Raw genomic sequence first — 26,395 nt, 5'->3', positions numbered from 1 at the left:
CAGATTGGATGACTTTCTCCTATCCTTAGCTAAGGGGGACTGAGAGTGTTTCTTGTTTTTCTTGAAATTTTAGTTTTATATTGTTTGGCATTTTGGTTACCACCTCATTGAAACTACAAATGTCTCTTCTATTCCTAGTTTTTTTCCTAAATTCCTTGATCTTCATAATTTAACCACCATGTCTAGATAAGATAAGATAAGATAATACTATTAATGTCCAAAAAAAGACCACAACATGGGTCTATGGGACTGGAAGCTTACAACCAAGAAGATAGTGAATAAATAGAGCACCAAATAGTGTCCTTAAAAAAAAAGCACAAACACAAGAACAAAATAAGAAGAAGAAGAGAGCATGAGACACCGCAAAAAGGATTAGGGATCCATCCTCAAAGGGAAAAAAATTCCAATAGTGACTGATATGGCCGACGGTTACTAGGGGCCTTGTGGTGTCACTAAGTGCTACAAGAGTAGTGTTTCCTGTGAAGAGTCCTTTTGCGGGGTTTCACTGATTTGGAATAGCTAGTGTTAGTGAAACTGCACGGTCACTTCATAGCCTGAGCCAGAGTTAAGGGCTAGAAGAAGGTCATTATAAGTTGTGTATGGGTTTGGCTCATGGGGAATGATAGTTGTAAAGTGTGGTCGTGAAGTTGTAAGGACTCACGGACTCACATATCTACATATGAATATAAGAAAAAATATAATTCTACATGTGAATCATACTGATCTCTTATCTTCCAAAGTGTCTCCAAATAAACCTAATAGCCTAAAAAGTTTGAAAAATGTATTTATTGATTGAAACTTCTATTAGTTTGAAAATAGTAATTCACTAACTAGATTTTCTATTATATCACATTTACACTTAATTATTCTTTATTAAAGGAAAATTTATTTTGAAAGGGACAAGAAATCCTTAACAAGATGAAACCAACTAGTGAGAAAGATCAATCACTAACCAATAGCTAAATAATAGAAAATCAAACAAGGAAAAAACAAGGGAACTATTCTCCAAAGTCCTTACAATTGTTTTACCAAACTATCACTTTTATGCATTATTTACTCTTTTATACTTTTGACCTTTTTCTAATCTTGTTAATGGGTGACATTTACTTTTCCTTACTTTAGAGTCTAGTTGTAGGCCTAGGTAGAGAAACCACATCCTTGCCCTTTTTTTATCCACCTTTTTGTTATTTGTGAGAATATATGTGACTGATTTGAGACTATGCAAATGTGAAGCTAAAATACCATTAGGTAGACCCTACATAGTCTCCACTTGAACATTTGATGTCTTAAGTCCCTCTATAGTATTATCCATGGAAATTTCAATTACTACAACCCTTAGTTTATCTTGACAAGAATCTTGTGGTTCTCATTCAATATATTCTTTGATGCCTTTTTTCGAGGTCTGAGTGCTACCATAATTGAATCCAAGCATTTAACCTGGGTTGACATGATGAACTTATCTTTATTAGTATTGAATTTTTTAATAATTTATGAGAATGAGGCATTTTGTTTGTCCATCACATCTTTCATACTCTTGTTTATATTTCTATCTTATTGCACAAAGGGTCCCTACTTAGCCAAGGTATTTTTCATTCCTTTAATAGAATATCAAGCACAATCCCCAAATAAAAAACTATCCTATTGGAATGGTTGGAAAGAGGGGAGAGGGGGAGTGTGGACATCATCAATTTTAGATTTTAATTTCTTCCTTTTAATAATCTTCCCCCATCCCCAAATGAGTGGGACCCAAAAAGGGTTTCCCCTTAGCTTTATAAAAGACTAATGTGTACTAGATTTACCCTTTCAGTTTTCACCATCATTAAGGTCAAAATTTTTGGAAGAAAGCCCTTAGGAGGTGCAATTTGTGTTTTTGTCCTCAGGAACAACAATATTGTGGTGGGTTTTGTTATTTCTATTTAGATGTTTTCACTTAACCAAATACAAAACAACCTTATCATTTGAGGGGGTGTCCTCCAAATCTATTAAGAAGTACTCATAATGAACATGAACATTCTTTGGTATTGAATGTCTGTCTTAGGGATACAAATTTTTTAGAGATACAAACTTAACATGTTCTATAATAAGAAAATTAAACCTTCATAAAGACTGGGGAATAGGGATATTTGTCATGATATTTTATGCTACTATAGAGTGAAGAAAATAAATAGAAAGAATTTGAGATGAACTTGTTATGCCTGAAATGGTCTATGAAAAAGGTGCATCCCAAGACAGGGCATTAATCAGTCTATGTTCATCACAATAACTATCCATAACATCATTTTGAAACTTAAAGATAGATAGAGTGAAAATATATAAATGAAAGGAATAAGAACCAAGCAAAAGAAAATACATGATAGGGAAACACCTAGATCCAAAATATATGCTCATCTCTAGTATACAATTCATAATAGTGGCAATGGTGGAAGGATTATATTGCACAAAACATATAAACATATAAAAATAAAATATGTATTTAGCTAAGAAAATATGATTTAGGGAAGTTCACAGTGACATAATATTCAAGGACAAGTGGTTAGGCTGAAAAAAGGCATATCACCATGTAGAAACTAGATTTACTAAAACATATGAAAATGTTTGTAAATTTCAACTCTAGGAAGCCTAAATTTTAAAATGAAAGGATAAAATTAATATAAATACTATATAAAATTTTAAGGAAAAACCAATCTTGGGTATATTAGTTTTGACTTAGTTAAAATATAAGAAAAGAAAATTCATTTTACAGAAATTTAGACAATTGAAATAATTTAACCAATAAGAACACAATTATTCTAAACTAGATATAAGGGTTTATTAATATATGATGTGATTTTTTATTTTATGAAGAAACAATTTGATTACTTTCTAGAGTTTAGTTTTTTAATCAAGTCTAAACATTTCTATTTGAAAGAGAATTATAACATGCATATCAACTAGAATATTGTGAGTGAATATAAAATTACATCCCAACAACTCAAATGAAATAGAACCCATGGATCAAAATATACATAAAAACTATTAGATATTAAGAACAATAGATGTAGCCAATCTCTTGAAAAAATGCACTCCGTACCTTAAAAAAATACATTAGACATCCTTCTTAGCATACATCTTATAACATACTGTAGTATATAAAATAATGGTAAGAATTTTATTGGAAAATAATTCATTGAAATGGTAGGGTTGATGGAGAAAGTTTGCATTTGTGATTATGAATGTTAAAATGATTAGGATAATATTATATGAGAGATTAAGAGCTCATTAAATTTACTACAAGAATAAGATGGATGGATATGTAAACATCTTACCTTAACTAGTTTGTATAGGTTGAAACACACGATGTATAGTTCACCTTAGAACTTCATATTTACAACCAAATCTTGTGTAGGTGAACACATATCTTTTACCTAAAGGAGAAGATTATGACATGCAACATAAATAATTTGAGGTAATATGAAATGAGAATAAAAAGTACATCTTACACATCAAGCACTAAGTTTGAGGATGATGAAAAATATGTATAGTTCAACCTATAACTTCATAATTAGGGTATGTGCAGGATCATGGTGTGCCAAAAAGTGGCAATGTGAAAAAAATAGAGTTTGAACACGTCTAAAAGCGCTTCAAAATCCGCTCTGACTTTTTTTCACCTATCTAGGTACCAAACTTGGAAAGTAAGGCCCAAGCCTTATCGGATATCCAATCTCATATCGGATATCGGATCTCATATCAGATATCCGATATGAGATCCGATATCCGATATTGGCGGCATAAAAATTGGAGGGAAAAATAAATTTGTAAGTGATATAACTAATTTGAGTTATGAAATGTGTAAAGATATAATATATAACCTATAAATGTATCATATAATAACATAACTATTATATATAAAATAATATATAATCTATATATTATATAATAATATAATATAATATAATATATATATATATATATAAAATGTTATGTAAAGATATAATATATAATCTATTAATATATATAATAATATATTATGTTATTATTATTATTATTATCTATAAATATAATATATATTATTATTATTTTTACTATATTTTTATTAAATATAATAATGTAATATATTATATATATGTTATTAATACATATTATTATTATTATCATATATAAATTATAATCTATAATATATTATTATTATTATTATCATATGTAAATTATAATATATAATATATTATGTTATTATTATTATAATCTATAAATTTTATATATATATATATATATATATATATATATATATATATATATATATATATATATATATATGATTGTTATACTATATTATTTCTAGTGGAGTCATTTATATGGGTCAAAAGGGCTCACAGGATGACTTATGACCCCTTTTAACATATTCCATGACGACATATGTTCCTAAGAGATCCTAGGACCCCTAGGGACATATTAGAATAGTTTATATGGGTCGAAGAGGGTCATAGGATGACCTCTGAACCCTTTTGACATATTACAAGACAATATTTGTCCCTAGGGGTTTTAGGACACTTCGAAAAATATTAGAATCTTCATATGGGTCGAAGGGGGTCATAGGGTGACCAATGACCACCTTCGACACATTCCACGATGACATATGTCTTTAGGGGTCCTAAGACCCCTAGGGACATATTAGAATCATTCATATGGGTTGAAGGAGATCATAGGGTGACATATGACCCCCTTCAACACATTCCACGATAACATATGTCCCTAAGGGTCCTAAGACCCCTAGGGAAATATTAGAATCTTTCATATGGTTTGAAGGGGGTCATAGGGTGAACTATGACCCCCTTCGACACATTACATGACAACATATGTCCCTAGGGGTCCTAGGACACCTAGAGACATATTAGAATGCTTCATATGGGTAAAAGGGGGTCATAGGTTGACCTATGACCCCCTTTGACCCATTAAATGATGACATATGTCTCTAGGGGTCCTAGGACCCTTAGGGACATATTAGAATTGTTCTTATGGGTCAAAGGGGGTCTGACTTATGACCCTCTTCGACACATTACATGACGACATATGTCCCTAAGGGTCCTAAGACACCTAGGGACATATTAGAATGCTTCATATGGGTCAAACGGTGTCATAGGTTGACCTATGACCCCCTTCGACCCATTAAATGATGACATATATAGCTAGGGGTCCTAGGAACCCTAGGGACATATTACAATCGTTCTTATGGGTCAAAGGGGGTCATAGGTTGACCTATAAGCCCCTCTGACTCATTACATGACAACATATGTTCCTAGGGGTCCTAGGAACCCTAGGGACATATTAGAATGTTTCATATGGGTCAAATGGGGTCATAGGTTGACCTATAACCCCCTTCGAACCATTAAATGACAACATATATCCATAGGGGTCCTAGGACCTCTAGGGACATATTAGAATCTTCGACCCGTTACATGACGATATATGTCCCAAGGGGTCCTAAGATCCCTAGGGACATATTAGAATTATTCATATGGGATAAAGGGGGTCGTAGATTGACCTATGACCCCGTTCGACCCATTACATGATGACATATGTCCCCAGGGGTCCTACGATCCCTCGAGACATATTAGAATCATTCATATGGGTCAAAGGGGGTCATAGGTTTACCAATGACTCCATTTGACCTATTAAATGATGACATATGTCCCTACCGGTCCTAGGACCCCTAGGGACATATTAGAATTGTTCTTATGGATCAACGGGGGTCATAGGTTGACCTATGACCCACTTTAACCCATTAAATGATGACATTTGTCCCTAGGGGTGCTAGGACCCCTAAGGACATATTAGAATCGTTCTTATGGGTCAAAGGGGGTCATAGGTTGACCTATCACCCCTTTCGACCCATTACATGATGAAATATGTCCCTAGGGGTCTTAGGACCCCTAGGGACATATTAGAATCCTTCTAATCGATTCGAATATGTGCCTAAGTGTCTTAGGACCCCTAGAGACATATATTGTCGTTTAATGGGTCAAAAAGGGTCATAGGTCACCCTATGACCCCCTTTGACCCATATGAACAATTGGAATATGTCCCTAGGGGTCCTAGGACCCTTAGGGACATATGTCGTCGTTTAATGAGTCAAAGAGGGTCATAGGTTACCTTATGACCCCATTTGACCCATATTACCCATTCGAATATGTCCCTAGGGGTCCTAGGAACCCTAGGGACATATGTCATCATTTAATGAGTCAAAGGGGGTCATAGGTCACCCTATGACCCCCTTTGACCCATCAAATGATGACATATGTCCCTAGGGGTCTTAGGACCACTAGGGACATATGTCATCATTTGATGGGTCAAAGGGGGTCATAGGTCACCCTATGACCCCCTTTGACCCATCAAATGATGACATATGTCCCTAGGGGTCTTAGGACCACTAGGGACATATGTCATCATTTGATGGGTCAAAGGGGGTCATAGGTCACCCTATGACCCCTTTTGACGCATATGAACGATTCAAATATGTCCCTAGGGCTCTTAGGACCCCTAGGAACATATGTCGTTGTTTAATGGGTCAAAGAGGGTCATAAGTCACCCTATGACCCCATTTGACCCATATTACCCATTCGAATATGTCTCTAGGGGTCCGAGGACCCCTAAGGACATATGTCGTCGTTTAATGGATCAAACAGGTCATAGGTCACCCTATGACCCCTTTTGACCCATATTACCCATTTGAATATGTCCCTAGGGGTCCTAGGACCCCTAGAGACATATATCTTCGTTTAACGGGTCAAAGAGGGTCATAGGTCACCCTATGACCCCCTTTGACCCATATTACCCATTCAAATATGTCCCTAGGGGTCCTAGGACCCCTAGAGACATATATCATCGTTTAATGGGTCAAAGAGGGCCATAGGTCACCCTATGACCCCCTTTGACCCATATTACCCATTTGAATATGTCTCTAGGGGTCCTAGGACCCTTAGGGACATATGTCATCGTTTAATGGGTCAAAGAGGGTCATAGGTCACCATATGACCCCCTTTGACCCATATGAACGATTCGACTATGTCCCTAGGGGTCCTAGAACCCCTAGGGACATATGTCATCGTTTAATGGGTCAAAGAGGGTCATAGGTCACCCTATGACCCCCTTTGACCCATAGTACCCATTCGAATATGTCCCTAGGGGTCTTAGGACCCCTAGAGGCATATATTGTCGTTTAATGGGTCAAAGGGGGTCATAAGCCACCCTATGATCCCCTTTGATCCATTTGAACGATTCGACTATGTCCTTAGGGGTCCGAGGACCCCTAGGGACATATGTTGTCATTTAATGGGTCTATGACCCCCTTTGACCCATATGAACGATTCAACTATGTCCCTAGGGGTCCTAGGACCCCTAGAGACATATATCGTCATTTAATGGGTCAAAGAGGGTCATAGGTCACCCTATGACCCCCTTTGACCCATATGAACGATTCAAATATGTCTTTAGGGGTCGTAGGACTCCTAGGGACATATGTCATCGTTTAATGGGTCAAAGGGGGTTATAGGTCACCCTATGACCCCCTTTGACCCATATTACCCATTCAAATATGTCCCTAGGGGTCCTAGGACCCCTAGAGACATATATCATCGTTTAATGGGTCAAAGAGGGTCATAGGTCACTCTATGACCCCCTTTGACCCATATTACCCATTCGAATATGTCCCTAGGGGTCCTAGGACCCCTAGGGACATATGCCATCATTTAATGGGTCAAAGGGGGTCATAGGGTGACCCATATGTACGATTCAATTATGTCCCTAGGGGTCCTAGGACCCCTAGGGACATATGTCGTCATTTAATATGTCAAAGGGGGTCATAGGTCACCCTATGACCCCCTTTGACCCATATGAACGATTCGAATATGTCCCTAGGGGTCCTAGGATCCCTAGGGACATATGTTGTCGTTTAATGGGTCAAAGAGGGTCATAGGTCACCCTATGACCCCCTTTGACCCATAGTACCCATTCGAATATGTCCCTAGGGGTCCTAGGACCCCTAGAGACATATATTGCCATTTAATGGGTCAAAGGGGGTCATAAGTCACCCTATGACACCCTTTGACCCATATGAACGATTCGACTATGTCCCTAGGGGTCCTACATATGTCGTTGTTTAATGGGTCAAAGGGGGTCATAGGTCACCTTATGACCCCCTTTGACCCATATGAACTATTCGACTATGTCGTCGTTTAATGTGTCAAAGAGGGTCATAGGTCACCCCATGACCCCCTTTGACCCATATGAACGATTCGAATATGTCCCTAGGGGTCCTAGGCCCCCTAGGGACATATGTAATCGTTTAATGAGTCAAAGAGGGTCATAGGTCACCTTATGACCCCCTTTGACCCATATTACCCATTCGAATATGTCCCTAGGGGTCCTAGGACCCCTAGAGACATATATTGTCGTTTAATGGGTCAAAGAGGGTCATAGGTCACCCTATGACCCCCTTTGACTCTTATATATTAATAATATACATATTAATATATATATATATATACATATATATATATATATATAATGAAAATATTACGTTATTATATAGATATATTAATAACATACATATTAATATAATAATATTTATTATATTTAATAAAAATATTACGTTTTTATATATATATTATATTATTATACATATTAATATAATAATATATAATACATATTACATTTAATGAAAATATTACGTTATTGTATATATTAATAACATACATATTAATATAATAATATATAATACGTATTATATATATATATATATATATAAATTACGTTATTATATTTAGTTAAAATAATAATAATATAAATTATATTTATAGATTGTAATAAGATTAACATAAGATATTATTATATATTACTAGATTATATCTTGTATGTTTACATTACGTTATATATATATATATATATATATATATATATATATATATATATATATATATATATATATATATATATATATATATATATATATATATATATATATATATATATATATATATATATATATATATATATATATATATATACACACACACACCTTTACATATTAACATAAGTGAAATAATTTAAAAATAAAAAAACTAGAACGTTTAAATCGAATTTCCCTCCAAAATTTGAATTTTTTTAGAATTTGACTACCGAGCCATATCGGATATCCGATTTCAAATTGGATATCTGATTTGGAATCGGATATCCGATCAGGCTTGGTATTTACCAAGCTTGCTCGATCAACCCCAAAGACGTGTTTATAGAGAGTTTTAGTGATACTCAGACTTTGGGTAGTCGTCTGACAATGTTATTTTGATCAAAATTGAATGAAACGAAATGAGTTTTTTAATATCGCTCTCTAGATTCCATCAATATAATTTCTGTAAAATTATGAGTTCGATAAGTGTTTATTAGTTAATTATCAATGAAGATTATTGTAAAGTGCTGATTGACATACTGAATGAAAAATAGCTACAACTTTCAAACGGTATAACATTTTTTAAATCTAAAAGTTGCGTCACATTCTATACTTCGCCTAGTATAAGAAAAAAAAATTAAATTTGGTCAAATTTTCTATTAGTTAGGGTGGTCAGACACGAGACTTTTTTTAATCCGAAAAATTTTTGGTAGAAAATTCATATTTAATTATTTATTTGGAATAAAAATATTGAAAAATATGCATCACATCTGAGCATGAGTCTAGTTTTCATATCTATAATTATATTAAAAAAAATTATGATTTGATTTTGATTAAAGTGGTCAAACATAAACCTACTTTTTATTTTCGCCTTGAAATTTTCTTAGTACTGCATTAAAATTCAAACTTTTGACCAATCAATTATTTTTTTCTCCTGATAAGGCCTAGTAGTTTAGAAACAACGTTCAATTTTCTACAAATTATTTTCTTACAACTTTTTGATATAAAGTCCATAACCACTTCAAAATTATGTGTCAAGTTGACATAAACCTGATTTGTTGATTTTTCACTGCCACTTAAGGCCATAGTTTGGTACACCATGATCCTACACATACTCATCAATCTCCCAGTGAGGACTCTCTCCAAGAGGACATTATACTCAATAGAATCACATGGATTTTCTCTTATACATTGTATTGCATTAATGTAAAATATCTACTAGGATTAATACTAGGAAGATCTACAACTATATTGATTTTAAAGACTAGTCCAACCACAACATTCCTATTTTAACATGTTATCATGAGATAAGAATACAAAATCATGATTGGATACCTAAATATTGCTATCTTGTTTTTCCATTGTGATCATCATGTAAAACATTTATAATTACACATATATTTATTTATCTAGGTTCTAGACATTAGAATTATTAATGTAAATAAACTCTTCATGATCTACTATCAGAGTGAATCATCATTGAGAAGTAATGAATTAGTTTCACTTGAAACTTAGGGATAAACCCTAATGGGCTATGACTTATGTCTTTGGGGCTTGTCTCTAATGGTCACATGCCTAGGTCACGCACCAAGACTTTGTAGTTCAACTCTTTAATATTGAGCCAAACAATATTTGTTGACAAAAGAAAAGGTACAATTAGAATCACATGCTTATTTACATAAATTTTAAAGGATACAAAAGTGGGTGCAAAATACTTTCTAGAGTAAATTCCCCAAATAGTTTCACTGCCATCTTCAATTCACTAGGTGAATATAGATGAAAACAAAAATTAAGGGTATACTACAACATACACCCCAAGAATTTCAATGATTAACATAGAATAGACTTCTATAAATACCAAGCATAGGTTCCATGATAATCCAGTATTGTAAGATATCTATGACCTATCTCAATGCCATACCTTTTAGAATCTAGTCAATTGAAAAATCCTTACTTCTGATAATAATAATGACATACAAATTATCTAGTGCCAATATTGTTGAGGGTGCTACTATACACTATCGTACCCAATACAACATGGGTCCTATTAACATATTGTTACCAACTAGGGGTCAAAATAAATTACTTAAATAAATGACAATTCGTGAATCAAGACATCTCCATATAAAATTTCAAAGTTCTATGCACTAAAATATTTTAAACATGTTAAAAAATGATCAATAAACTAAACACAGGTTAAAACACTTTTAACCATACAAATTATAAAGAAATCAAAATAGGCATCTATTTAGTTTATGCCTTAAGGACAACATGAATTAATGAAAATATAGAACATGTATTAATAAAAGAATATCTAGATCTAATCAATTCCCTTATCAAAAAAAATATTAAATCCATTGAATCTGAAGTACTATACATTAAACATTTGATAATATAGCATCTTTAAAATTGATAATAACTTAAAAAATATTTTAGAAATACATAAGATGACAACCTTACTATTAAATTCCTTCCTAAAATAATGCCTCTTCCTAATTTTAAGTTTGTTTTACTCACAATTTTTCTTATAAATAAGAAAAAATCATACAAAATATAACTGAATGCCCTTTAATAGAGAATGACCTTTAAAATCCTAATTTTAATTCATTTTAAACTAGTATAAATAGAAGTAATGGTATCCCTATGAATAAACCAATCTAATTCCATAAAACATGGAAAAAATCTAAACCTACCATATATGGTTCACACAAACCAACAAACCAACCAGCCAACACACCACACTCAACCATCTTCACCATCTATGATAAACATGTGCTTACTGTTTCAACTCTCCACCATCAATATTGCAATAGACTTCCACTATACATTTAAGATGCATTACCCTATCAATTAATAGACTGGGTCTGTGTTCAGTAGAGCCCTTATCTCTTCTAGTCTATTCTCTATTTTATGATTTTAACTTCGTATTAGACCCTAAGGATTAGTGAAAAGAAGGTAGTTTGAAGGAGGATACAATCAACTATGTAGGATTATTGTGTTGATCTCAAATTGATTTTGACAAGTGAGTGTCAACACACTTATGAAATTTACTTAGTTCATGCCGAACTAATAATACATGTTGAGTACATCATATGAATGTTAGACCATGCTGAGTTATAATGAGGGTGGAGCCACTCATGTGTCGAGTCACTCAAGTGCCAAGTACATAGACCATGCCGGTTGCTTCAAGTGCTAAGTAACATAGAGGATGCCAAGTAGTTCAGGAGCCGAGTTAGAAATAGAATTATAGTATGTTCCGAGCATCAGTAACATCAAGTGTCGAGTGACATATAATTGACATACTTGTTTGTAATTGCAAAAACACACATGTAGACCATTTTCTAGTTGACCTAAGGATAGATTTTGATTATTTAGAGATAAGGATGAATCTATTTGAAGAATCCCTATGCAATTACACGCAACCAATTAGGAAAAGGGAAGGTCTAAAGGGGCAATATGAATGAATCTCAACCGTAGATTCATACCTAAGTCTCCTAGTCTTTTTAAGGAAGACATAAACCCTAAACTTCTTATGATAATGAATGAGTGCGCAAGGATTGAAGGAGAACTATAGAGAAGTTTGCATGCATAGACATAGCATTCATGGAGACTTAGAAGTGATTGAGAAGAGATGAAGAGAAGAATAGAGGATATACAGAAGGATACAACAGTGTGATATTTGATCGAGAAGGATCAAAGAGAAAAGTGTTTAGAGGTGATCTATTATCAGGCAAGAAAGTACCAACCATAGGATCTATGCTGAAACATTCTAATAGGTGATTTTGGTAAAATCTCTTAACAGAATAGTCCTAGCAAGCTGTAATAAATCCTTTAACAGGGTGACATTTCAAGTGGATGATTAGAAGTCCTTTAACTAGACATGCTTCTAATAGGGTGTTCAAATCCTCTAACAAGGTGGGACATAACAGTCTTTGTAAGTCTTTAATAGGGAAGATCATAGTTTATGGTCAAACCATTGTAACCTTAATTGGATACACTTTACAATTGTAGTGGTGAAGATTTGTGGGTGTCATCCCCATCCTAGTTTTACCTTCTTATTTGGAGGGCTTTTGGGTAAGCATATCTGGTGTCAAATGTGTGATTTCTTATATGCTTACATGTTTTGGATTTATGTACTTCACATGTTATTTCAGTTTCTCAATTGAATGTATGATATGGATGTGTGGTGAAATTTTTATGGGTTCATGTTTTAACTAATGATTCACACTCCCCCTAGAAGTCTATTTTCCTACTTGTAATTCCAACAATTGGTATAAGAGCCTTGTCCTCTGAAAGATAAGCTTTGCAACTTTGAGGAAAGATCTTGAAATGGAAGTCTACAAGTTAGAGAAAACTATTGAGAACCAGGAGATTGAAATACATTTCATTCTTTAGTAGCTGAATGATGCAAGAGAAGCTTTAAAGAGTTTTTTGAAGAGAAGGAAAGAAATTGCTATTGTTGAGAATGACGCACAATACAAAAAGATTGACACTACTAAGCTATTTACAAATAGAAAATCAAGTGAGTATGAAGTAGTAGTTGTAGATCTGATGGCAAAGAATAAGATCCAAGTTGAGGAAATCAAAAATCTCAGGTTAGAGCAAGAATCACATGCCACAATGCTATGTAAGGTAACTGAACAAAAGAAGAAAGCCATGGAAGATAAAGCCATGATTGAAGAAGACAAAATAGTTTTTTCTCATAGATTGGAAGAGACATCATCAGAACTAACCAAGATTTCCAACATAGAATTGGATAGTCTAATCAAATGATGAATGCCAACTATGAACTGAATGTCAAGGACATTGAGATTACTACATTGAAGCTACAGAATGAACAACTGCAAAATGACCTAAGGAGAGAAAAGGAGTTTTTTGAAAGTTTCAATGAGCTAAATGAGGCTATCAAATACTTTGTTGAAATCCCCTAGATCTAACAATGATACATCGAGATTGGGATATTCAAGCACTGAAGGAGGAGAGTCATCTAAAAGTGCCGAGGGAAGGAACAAAAAAGGTAAGAACTCCAAACCCACTTGTCATAATTGTGGCAAGAAAGGACATACTGCTAATATGTGTAGGAGCAAGACTAAAAATTAGAATGCTAGACCTAAGAGCATGATTCATTGTCACAAGTGCAACAAGCAAGGTCATCAGGCACATGAATGCAGAACCAAAACTATGCATGCACCAAGATTTTAAGGATATTCCTATAACTGTCAAAAGTATGGGCATAGAGCTTTTGAATGCAGAGTCAAGTCAACATGGTCATCAAACAAGCAAGCAAAGGTAAGGAACAATGGAAACTCTTATTATTGGGATTATAATACAAGATATAGCTATCATTATTGTCAAGAATATGGACATGTTCCTAAGAATTGTATTAGAACACACTTTAGTGGTAACTACAAAAGGTGGTTGAGTCAAACCACATGCTTTAGTGGTTTGAAGATTGGTTACATCAACAAGTATTGTCCAACTAGGTCAAAGGCACCAAGTTGTGAATTTGATAACGACAAAGGCAAAGCAAATGTTGAACACATTAGAGATGAGATGAATAAAACATGGAAGAAGAAAGATGGTTGCAGTACATCAAATGAAGAAGGGATCACTTCACCCAATGGGTCAAGTGATCAAACCTCAAGAAACTAAGCAAGTAAGAGTTATGTGAGATTGATATTCAAGTGTTGTATCATACATCAGTTCCAAAAGAAGCTAGTATTGAAAGGACTACATTAGCATGAATGAATATATAAGATGTTGAAAATTCAAGTTAAATATTTCAAGTTTTCATGTTGTTGCCAAGAATGAAAAGCTTTCAATGGATGCTGAGTGGAATGTTAGTTAGAGTTGAGTTGCTAGACTAATTAGTTGTGCCGAGTCTATGGTAGCTCTCGAGTGATGATAATACCTATAGATGCCGAGTGATGCTAAAATTCTATTGATGCCAAATTTTATAGCTGTACATGCATGAAACATTAAATGCAAAGTTTTGAAGGGTATATGATCAATTTTTCATTCATTTCTCATCATTTCAAATTTATGCAAGAGCTAAAGGCATAGAAGGAGATTCAAAAGTTTTTTTTCAAAGCAACTACAACAATTCCAACAATTGGTAACCTAGGTGCCATTAGGAAGACAAAAAGTGCATAGTGTAAGTTTGGTTAAATACTTGTGTGCATATTCTTCTATGTACAAAATGAATTCCCATCTTTTGGAAAAGTTGATTGGAAGACAAATAGATTAATGGCTGTCCAACTTAATGAATATATTGAGTAAATGGGAGAGAACATTGAGTCAATTATGACTACCTATTTGGAAAACTTCAAGAAACCTATGAAGTAGAGGTAAAGGATACCTATCTTCCTAGTTGAACAACACTACAATGACATATGTTTTCTTGTGGATATTGATTACACATGTTGATGAAGCTTCATTTTCCATCACTGCACTCCTAGTAGAGGAGGTTGATAAAAGTGCTAAGCTATTTGGTAATTTTGATATCATGAAATCTAAAGTTGAGATGGAGTTGAAGACAACATCCACACTAAAGAAGAAAGACAAATTAGTGAGGAAACTTAAGAAGAAATTGGAGAGGGTGCTAATGCTGAAGAAGAAGAAGATGATGATGATGAAGAGAATGAAGAGGAAGAAGAGGTACAAGCACAAGGACCTCTAGCTTTAACCCAAGGTATGGGTGAGGACTAGGAAGAAGAGGAAGGTGTCGAGGAAGAGTAAATCAAGGAAGCATCGACACAAGCCAAGCCTAAGAAGAGAAAAGCCAAGGTACAACCTATGGCTAAACCAAAAGCAAAGAAGACTGTCAAGACCAACCAACGAAGCCAATAGCACCAAAAACTAGGGCTAACACACAAAACGTCAAGGAGATAGTCAAAGAGAAGACAAAGGCTACAAAACAAAAGGGGCCATTTCAAAAGAAATAGAGGAGAAAATATATTGCACAACCAGAAATAGATGATGAAAGAAAAAAATTTGAAGATACAAGTCAGTTTAAAGTGGTAAGTCATGCACCTAAATCTGATCTTGAAAATGTATTTGAGAATGTTAAGAATAATGCAGATATGACTAGTTTGAAAAATATTTATTTTGCAAAACTTGGAAGAATAGAGAAAAATTTGATTGAGGAATCAATATATGCAATGATGTCTAAGTTCAAGAATACTCCACTTGAATTAGATAATACAATGCCTAAGGATTTGTATGCTTTTTTTGAAAATAAGTGGCATTATTGTTTGAACGTAGAAAAAAAAAAGGGAATCCACATTGGCACAACTGATGCCAGAATTGACCAAAGGTCAAATTGTCAAAGTAAACAAGACATATGGTAGCAGATTACATACCAAAATATAAGGCATTCAACATACTTCAGAATGATATTGAAGATGTTGTGAAGAAATCCACCCAAATGTGAAATGTGATTTATGGATTGTTAACTATCAAAGAAGGAGAAAAGGATCCCTTTGAGGGAAGAAACAATGGAGATGAAGAGGAAGACAAAGAAAATGAAACAAAAAAAAGAAAAGATGATACTACTATGGAGGAGACACAACATAAGATAGATGAGATGGCTACAGTTGAAGAGTAGTAGGAAGAATAGAGTATGCAAGACACACAAATGCCAAGCATGAGCCCTCCACATGACACAAGCATACTTTTAGAAACCATAACTATTAAGGATGTTCTTGATAATTCAGCTCAAAACATCAACCCCTTGACTATAGAAGACCTGAAGAAGATCCTTAACCAATCTACACTGAAAGCCAAATTATGTGAAAATCTAGTATTGGTTAGTGTTGATGAACTTCAGAAGGTAGTAGCTAACATTACAAGGGATAAGGTGAATATATAAGAACCACCTTCTACCATCCCTTCAGCTACTAGTGCTCAACCTTTAATGCAAACATCAGTAGGCTCATCTACTAAGGTTGACACATTAGTGAAAGTTGATATTATGGAGCAGAGTCAGACTGCAGAAGAAAACAAAAAGACTACAATAGAGTAGACATGATAGATAGATACATTTGTATCTATAGCACAAACACAAGGTGCAACTCAAGTCATTGTCATAGATCAAGAAAAATCTAAAGAAGGAGAACAAACACCAAAGGTAAAGGAGCAAAAAGCCATTAAAGCATTGGTAACTTTACCAACATTTGGCACTCCTACAAAAGTTCTTCAAAATCCAAGCACGGAAGCAATACCCCTGCAAATCTTAGTGTCAGGCTCTAGTTCTTCTAAAGATGACAAGGTAACTCATTATGATGATGTTACTTTAGATGATGAAATAATAATTCCAAAGTTTGACTATGACACCATGTCAATTGAGAAAATAAGCATTTTGCAACAAGCATTGGAAAAGAAGATACACTAAGAAATGCTTATAAAGGAGTATAAATAGAAAAAAGCATTACAAGAAATCAAAGACATCTTTTTAGATGCATTTAGCTTGCCTACTCCAGAAGAAACCAAGCCACTTTTGGAACAATTGTCAAATATTGTGGAGAAGGTTAATAATGAAGACCTAGACACTAATGCAAAACTTTTGGAATGGTCTAAAAGAAAATTTCAAGGGAAAGTGAATGAAAATATATTTAGTGAGATAGAACTGACACAAGTTTCATTGGCAACCAAGGTTGAGGATGTGAAGAAGATACTTGCGAATATTTTCTCATTGTATACCAAATTGTGTGACCCTACACTCTTCACCCAAGAGACCAGACATCATATTGAGAGGATGGAGAGAAACTTGAACATATCAGGTAAGGCTAATATAAGAGCCAAATTGACATGCACTCAAGCATCCCTTGCTCCTCATAAGGAGATACTGCACAAGGAACTAAATTTTATAGAAACTTTGTTAAAGAAAGACCCTAATCTTTCTACACTAGATGGCCTAGTCCAACTTGCTGCCGAGCTTGCTATTCAAGTGAAGTCACTGGATGTTGCATGTAATAACTAGGATGCAACTCTAAAGATAATAATGGTGGTCCATTAATCATTTTTGGACAAACACACTATACATGTATAGTGTACAACCTATTTGACATTTGTGTCAAAAAGGGGGAGAATATCTTAAGGGGAAGTATTAAAAAAAGGGGAAGTATGAAACAAAGGGGGAGTATGGAAGTATGGGGGAGCATATCTTATGGGGGAAACAACAAAGAAAGTAAACCAAAGATAAAGAGTATCAGATGAAAGAGTATCAATAGAGACAAATCTACTTAGATGAAGCACAGATTTTTCAACACAAAATAGATATACTAACTCAGGGGGAGTTATAAATTTTGAGGTATATAGGTTATTGCAAAATTTTGAAATTTTGAAGTATTGTATATAATATGAGTCATGGTTATGATATACTTGAGAAGATTAGATTGATTATGGATATTCAAGTGTTTTTAACACTCATTTCAAAGGGGGAGATTGTTGATCTCAAATTGGTTTTGACAAGTGAGTGTCAACACACTTAAGCAATTTACTTAGTTCAAGCTGAACTAATAATATATGTCCAGTACATCATATGAATGTTAGATCATGCCGACTTATAATGAGTGTCGAGCTAGTCATGTGTTGAGTCACTCAAGTGCTGAACAGATAGACCATGCTGAGTGATTTAGGTGCTGAGTAACATAATGGATGCTGAGTAGTTCATGAGCCAAGTCAGAAACAAAATACAGTATGTGTCGAGCATCAATAACATCAAGTGCTGAGTGACATAGAATTGACATACTTGTTTGTAATTGCACAAATACGCAAGTAAACCATTTTCTAGCTAACCTAAGGATAGATTTTGATTCTTTAGAGATATGGATGAATCTATTTGTAGAATCTGTATGCAATTACATGCAACCAATTAGGAAAAGGGAAGGTCTAAAGAGGCAATATGGATGAATCTCAGTCATAGATTCATACCTAACCCTAAGTCTCCAGTCTTCTTAAGGAAGATGAAAACCCTAAACTTCTTAAGATAATGAATGAGTGCACAAGGATTGAAGGAGAAGTGTAGAGAAGTTTGCATGCATAGATAAAGCATTCATGGAGACTTAGAAGTGATTGAGAAGAGATGAATTGTAGAATTAGTTAGAGAAGAATAGAGGATAGAGAGAAGGATACAATAGAATGAAATCTGATCAAGAAGGATCAAAGAGACAAGTGTTTAGAGGTGATATGTTATCAGGCAAGCAAGTGCCAACCAGGATCTATGCTGAAACATTCTAACAGGTGATTTTGGTAAAATCTCTTAACAGAGTAGTCCTAGCAGGTTGTAGTAAATCCTTTAACAGGGTGATATTCCAAGTGGATGATCAAAATTCCTTTAACTAGGCACACTTCTAATAGGGTTTTCAAATCCTCTAACAAGGTGGGAATTAATAGTCTTTGTAAGCCTTTAACAGGGCAGGCCTTTCACAGGGCAGATCATAGTTTATGGTCAAACCATTGTAACCTTAATTGGATACACTTTACAATTGCACTAGTGAAGATTTGTGGGTGTCATCCTCACCCCAGTTTTACCTTCTCATTTGGAGGGTTTCTAGGTAATCATATCTAGTGTCAAATGTGTGATTGCTTATATGCTTACATGTTTTGGATGTATGTGCTTTACATATTATTTCAGTTTCTCAATTGAAAGTATGAGATGGATGTGTGGTGAAAGTTTAATGGGTTCATTTTTTAATTGTTGATACAACCCCCCCAATTAGAAGCTTACTTTCCTGCTTGTAATTCCAGCATATTGCAGTTGCCTGCAAATTTGAGTGGTGAATATAATGTCCATTAAGTGTCATCAAGTGTTTTGTTTGCAGAGTTTAAATGAGAACCTTTTTAGAATGTTGTCCAAATTATTGGTGTAATGACATTGTTGAAGGTTAGTGTGTTTTAGTTTGTTGATTTAAAAAGAGTGGGACGTTTAAGTGTTGCGGATTAAATTTTGTGCATGTCATGAGTGAGAAGCAATGTATTATCATTAAAGTGTGATTGTTGGTCACCTTTTTCTAATTAAAATATTGGAGATAAAATAAGATAAGATAATGATATTAATGTCCAACAAGAGACCAACGAGGGTCTATGGGACTGAAAGATACAATAGTGCATAAAAGATTAAAACAATGGGAGTGCCAAAAAGGTGTCCAAGGAAAAGGGGAAAACAAAAAGAAGAGAGAAGGATCAAAAATCCTTTCTAGGTACAAAGAAATCCCACAAAGAAGGATAAGGCCTAGGACAAGCAAGGATTAGGGTCTTGCTTTTTCACTATCTCTATGTAGCATTCGGGGTAAGGTGCCACCATTTGAGGAACCCAAGGCAAAGTTTGACCAATTTGGTGTTTCCAGAGATGGGTGCATGTAGTCATTTCATGCCCATAGAAGTGGTGGACATGGAAGGAGAAAAGTTAGTGATGAGCTGATCTGAGGTTTGGCTTTGAGGAAACAAGATCTGCAAAGTATGGTCTTTGAGTTGGGAGGCCTCCCTAAGGTAGAGCATTATGCATTGCTGGTCAGAGTAACTAAAAAGGCCAAGAGAGATATGCAATCTTTGAAAATATAGTAGAACCTACCTCTAATCTCATTATAGATGGGGCACTTGAAGATGAAGTGTAAAGAAGAGATTGTTTGTGGAGCTAGAAGTAAATATATCATTCTTATTAGAAGAAGTTGCAGTCATTTAGAGTCAAAAGGAGAATTTGAAAGTAATTTGAACTTTGAGACAAAGTGAGTTTTGGCTCTTAAGTGTTCAAAGTTTGGGTGCAACAATATGTTTTACATATATATATATATATATATATATATATATATATATGTATGTATGTATGTATGTATGTATGTATGTATGTATGTATATATGTATATATATGTATATATATGTATATATGTATATATATGTATATGTATATATATATATATATATATACATATATACATATATATATACATATATATACATATATATACATATATATACATATATATACATATATATACATATATACATATATACATATATATATATATATATATACATATATATATATATATATATATATATATATACATATATATATATATATATATATATATACATATATATATATATATATATATATATATATATATATATATATATATATATATATATATATATATATATATATATATATATATATATATTGCTATTGTGTTTCTCCATCCATTAATTTAATACAGTAATCCAATATTAAGGAGTTATCTAAAAATCTAAGCAATATGGGCTAAGAAATGTACATTGTGTGAAGTTGTCAGTCATAGATTAGTGGTTTGTGGAGCATCTCTATGCAAGGAGTGTTAGAGAGTGCATATACCCACTTCTTGTAAGAGAAGAGCATGAGGGTTATCTAAGATTTATGTTTTAGTTTAGCTTAAAAGTGTTTGGTTTGGCGGTGAGTGAGTTTGTCTAATTGTAAAGGCTATGTTAGTATTAAAAGTGGTCTTGTAATATCCTTCAACCAAGTGATAAAGCTTGATTTAGAGAATGTATTATGCCTGAGCTACTGTAAGGGGTACATTTTCGGTTCTTCTTGATGCCCCAAATCTTTTTGGTTTAATGTTTTGATGAATTGGGTATTTTAAAAGGATTCCTATAGGACTAGTGAGTACAATGGCTGGGTACCTAGGTATCTTGGTAGATGGATTTATTTATAAATGGCCTCAATATCAGTTTGATACAAGTACAAAAGGAGAAAATCCCATAGTGATGATGGTTTTCCCTGTAATAGTGATTTGTGGTCATTAGAGCTAGTGATGCTTGGTTTGTGGTAATCCAAAAATATTTGAGAGCAAAGATTATGGTGATTTGAAAATATTTGTGAGTGAGGTTTGTGGTGAGCAAAAAATATTTTAGTGTGAAGTTTATTGTGATCTTGAAACCACTTATGTGATTTTTGTGGAGTTCATGGTGAGCTTGAAACCACTTCAGAGCATTGGTTATGGGTAATTCCTAAAAACCTAAAGTGATTGTGATTTGGGAGAAACAATATGAATGAGATTAATTGATAAGTGATTGTAAATGGGTACCTAACAAGGCTTTAGGCCAAGATCCATCGTTTATATATTAGGGGGGGATTTCTAAAAGAATTGGATAATTTATTTATGGGTGGGAAAATGTTAGAAGTCAATTAATTATCTCAACCTATCATGGATAGTCGATATAAACAAATAGGCCAACCAACCAACATAACACACTCAACCATCTTCATTGTCCATGATAAATATGTGCTTACTATTTCAACTATTTGTTAGCCAAAAATGCCTTCCCACTAGAAAATTGATTTCAAATGTTGAGCCATATAACGGTCATACTTTTTAAATGTTCAAATGATCAAATGTTTCACAAGGATCTATTTAAAACTTTGGTCATGTCTTTTATCCTAAGTCTCGTGACTTTATTTCATGTATGCCTTTGAAACATTTCAAGTTGCAACTGTGCAATTCACACAGTCATGGTAGGTTAAGTGCTAACTTGGGTCAAGCCGACGAAGGCATGATTGCTTTATGTTTGCATCATCACAGAGTTAGTTGGTTCAACCAAAGTCAAGGTCCTGACGAGGTGATTGCGTTGTTTTCACTTGATCGTAGGGTCAGTTTTACATATTGTGGTTTAAGTCGCGACAGTGTGGTAAGGGAAAAATCTTTAGTGTTTCAAGGATGCATTTTGCACCATTAGATGTTTTAGATCTATCCAGCACACTATTGCAACATGTTAAGAAGGAAGCTATAGTTAGAGTTGCGATCAAGCGATTTCTTTGTTTCGCTTGGTCGCAAGGTTAGAAGGTGAACTTTAGGTCAAAGTGGCAATGGTGCGAATGTGGTCAGGATCTTAGTCTTTGCAAGGTCATGGTGGTTAATGAAAAATTTCAAGGGTGGGTAGCAAAGCAATGATAACCAGTTGGTTGTGGTTTCACAAGCAAGAACTATTATTGAACAAAGGTAGTGGTGAAGCTGTAATCACGAGTGGTCAAACATAAGATATAAGGTTGAATGCTGGTAGAGTGATAGAATGGTAAAAGATGTTTGGTCCACGTGGAAAGGATTAATGGTTGACTCTAGTTGACCAAATAATACAACTGATTTTGTGCACTTATGATAGCAGAAGCAACTCCTTGATGATGGATTTGATCTTTTCAATCTCCTACAACCACTTTCATCATTTCCCAGGTCTGATAAATGTAAAGGAACACTCCATTGCTACCTGTTGATCCATCTATTTAGTCAAATGTTGATGACCACCATTCCTGACCTCTCAAAGCTTTGTTTGGTGGACAAGTGAATTGTCAACATCCAATTTTATACCAAGATTAGACTTGTATTTTCTAGATTTACAATGGTGGTTGGATGTAGTGGCTGTGAAGTGGTTCTATCAAAAATATCTAGTTATGCTTAAGCTATAAAAGCACATTTTCGTAACTTCTTGCTAGTAGATTCTTCTCTATTTTTCTTGGCATGTTTTGCATGTGCATTGTAAATTCCCTTTGCCTCTAAGCCATTGTAATGCTATGCTGTATCTCTTTCAGCCATTAACACACTATGCAAGACTTCTTTGGCTCTAGTTAATGTTCTTGTCTATATTCTACAATTTGCATGATTGTATCTATTTTGGCATTTGAATGATATTGAGTGAAGTTTCTTCCTATAGCATTCTTTTGTTGTCTAATTTGCATGTGGTTGTTAGAGTAAGCAAGGTCTGGATCTATGTTCTCTTGAGGTTATAACTGGTTAACTGTGCATATATGGGCAAAGGTAGGATTGAACACCCTATTTTGGTGCATCACCTCCTTAGACTAGATTAGGTAGTTGCTTTTATGTTTTCCTTCTCCCCTTTCTCTTCAAGTGTAGTTTAAGTGCATCGTGATAGTGGAGGAAGCCAACCTTCTTTGGAGACTCAACCTCATAGTCCAAGTCCCATAGCTTGGAGGTTGTTTCCATGTTTCACAAGGTTGTCCTTAGGTAACAACTTTGGACAAGGGTGCAAGAATTTGTGACAACACTATCCACCATTAATATTGTAGTTGACTTCTACTGTACATTCATGATATATTACCCAGTAAATTAATAAATGGGCTTGTGTTTAGTAGAGCCCTTATTTGGGTTTCTCATCTCTTTTGGTGTCTTCTCTATGTTGTGATTTTTATGAGCATGTTGTGTAATTATCTTTTTTGTTACTATTCACATGGGTCTTAGAATATTTATAAGAATTTGTCTTAATTGTACTCACATAGTTTTCATTTATATATGATAGGGAAACAACAATAATACAAAAAACTAGAAAACAAGATAATTAATAGATGTACACTTGCAAATATGATAAATTGCTAATTGTGCTCAAACTATGGGAACACAAGTCAATGCATAAGAAGATGGCGATATTATATTAGATGAGGAAATAATATACATCTCTACATTAGATTTTTTTAGAATCTAGTCTATTTAGAGAAGTGTACTATTCGTCAACATGTACGTTAAGGATTTAATAAAAAATTGATCCTAATGTTCTCACACCCAAAGGTGGAATAGTGGGTGCAAAAGTTAAGAATGTAGTTGCTCAAATCAGCAAGCCAAGAGAAAGGTCGATGATCAAGATGAACAACAATCATTATTACAAACAACACACATAATAGATCAGTGTAACTGATTAATAAACAAAAAATATTGGAAAAATTTAAAATTATTTTTTATTCAAATTACTGCTCTCTCACACTTTATCTTCTAGTTTACTTCATTTTTAATAAATAGAAATATAATATTACAAATATATTTCTTATCATCTATCATTATATGAGAAAATAGTTCATATTATTATCTAAATTTATGTAAAATAGTGTGATATTTATTAGAAAATTGAAGACTACTGATTATATATATAAATATACTATTGATTGCCCATATAATATTAATTTTACATTCTTCAAAGAATAATTGTTATAAGTTTAACTTTACATATGAATGGTGTAGAAGAAACTTTGCGGGTTAGATGTATTTATTAATTCATTGCAGCATTGACAGGCCTTTTGAAAACAACCTTTTATATGAAAGCTTCAACCATTTAGCTATTCAATACAATTTAAGTAAAAATACATTTTAAAATTATAAATTATAGTCAAAATAATAATTTTAAAAGGTATCTAAATGTGGACCACTTAAACATCACACATTAGGATCTAAATTAAAATATTAAATAATCAACGTAGATTAAAAATATTAAATAATCAAAATTGACTTAAAATTTTCAAATATATAATATTTAAGGGTGGCTAATTGTAACACTTATTTTCCTTGCTGTGAAAAATAATCGACATATTATTTGAAAGTGTTACATGCTTTGAAGATCTTTCTAGACAAATCTTCTATTAAGTAGTTTAGTACTAATATTTTTTTCATTGTAGATAATGTTCCGTGTAGTAGACTTGAAAAGACACGTCGAAGTCTGTAAAGAAGTCTGTGAAGGTTTGATACCAAATGTGGAAGGATTAAAAGCTGACAGTCGGGAAGATTTGGAAGCGGACGCCGACAGTTTAGAAGCAGAAACAATTTTTCACGATTCCGAGATTTTGCATGATGAAATTTTGGGGATTTTCCTCGAAAGATTTAACGATTTCCTGAGTCATGTCGAAGAGTGTCTTAATGAAAACGTGGAAGAAATGAGAAGACAAATACAAAACTTGGAACGGTGGAAAAGACAATTGCAATCATGGGAAAGTGAACTGGAACAGTGGATAAAAGGCATGAAGTTGTACTTCTGCTTGAGGTCGCACAGAGAAGAGCCGGAGATGGACAGGGAGATGGACTGGAAACAACGGAGAAAAAATCCTAGACTGTTTCGACAAATGCAAATTGTTGCAATAATACATAGACGTCTATCCAGCATTCTGGATGCCCCTTATTCAGAATTTTCAACGTCAAATGGGCATTTAATTAAAAGTTGAATAAGCCTTGAATCACACAGTATGAAAGGTGGGTGGGAATGTTGAGAATGTTGGCATGTTTCATAGACTAGTGAGGATGGATGTTGGTTGTTGTAATCTGAATAAGCAAATGAGAATTGAATTGAAATTCTTATATATATCAAAGACACTGATATATAACATTTCAATGTTTTCAATAGATATATGGTGGCATGGGATACAAGTTGTAAGCTAAGTTCTCGTCTCCTTATAAACTTTTTTAAATTTTTAAATTTTTTAAAATAAATTTATTTTTTCTAGAGAGCAATATTATAATCTTTATCTGTACCAGTTAAATGCGCTAAGTCTGGAGAGTCATTCACATAAATACTTAATCTTGTAGAATCAAGATTGATACCATCAGACCTCAATTTAGCTGATAAATCAGCAGCAACCTTGTCTTCTCTGTAGATATGTAAAATGTGTCAAATTTCAAAAGAAACAATCAAGTACTATGTTAATTATCTAAATCGGACAGCAATTGATGATGT

The 26,395-nt window shown here is 33.8% G+C and overlaps 1 protein-coding gene across 1 annotated transcript in view; it reads left to right on the top strand.

Moving 5' to 3' along the window:
• The window catches only part of LOC149547783 (TMV resistance protein N-like), a 104,665-nt gene extending 78,565 nt beyond the window's left edge, over positions 1 to 26,100 (top strand). Inside the window, exon 5 of the mRNA XM_089791837.1 lies at positions 25,347 to 26,100. Coding sequence (XP_089647963.1) covers positions 25,347 to 25,886 — 540 coding nt within the window. The 3' untranslated portion in view covers positions 25,887 to 26,100. The remainder of the gene's footprint in view (positions 1 to 25,346) is intronic.
• Positions 26,101 to 26,395: the final 295 nt, after the last annotated feature.

The sequence above is a fragment of the Cupressus sempervirens genome, chromosome 7 (genome assembly GCF_028749045.1).
Source record: "Cupressus sempervirens isolate cs-2001-9-10 chromosome 7, ASM2874904v1, whole genome shotgun sequence".
NCBI lineage: Eukaryota > Viridiplantae > Streptophyta > Pinopsida > Cupressales > Cupressaceae > Cupressus > Cupressus sempervirens.
The sequence above is the reverse complement of the archived record's forward strand: the minus strand, read 5'-3'. Positions and strand labels throughout refer to the sequence as shown.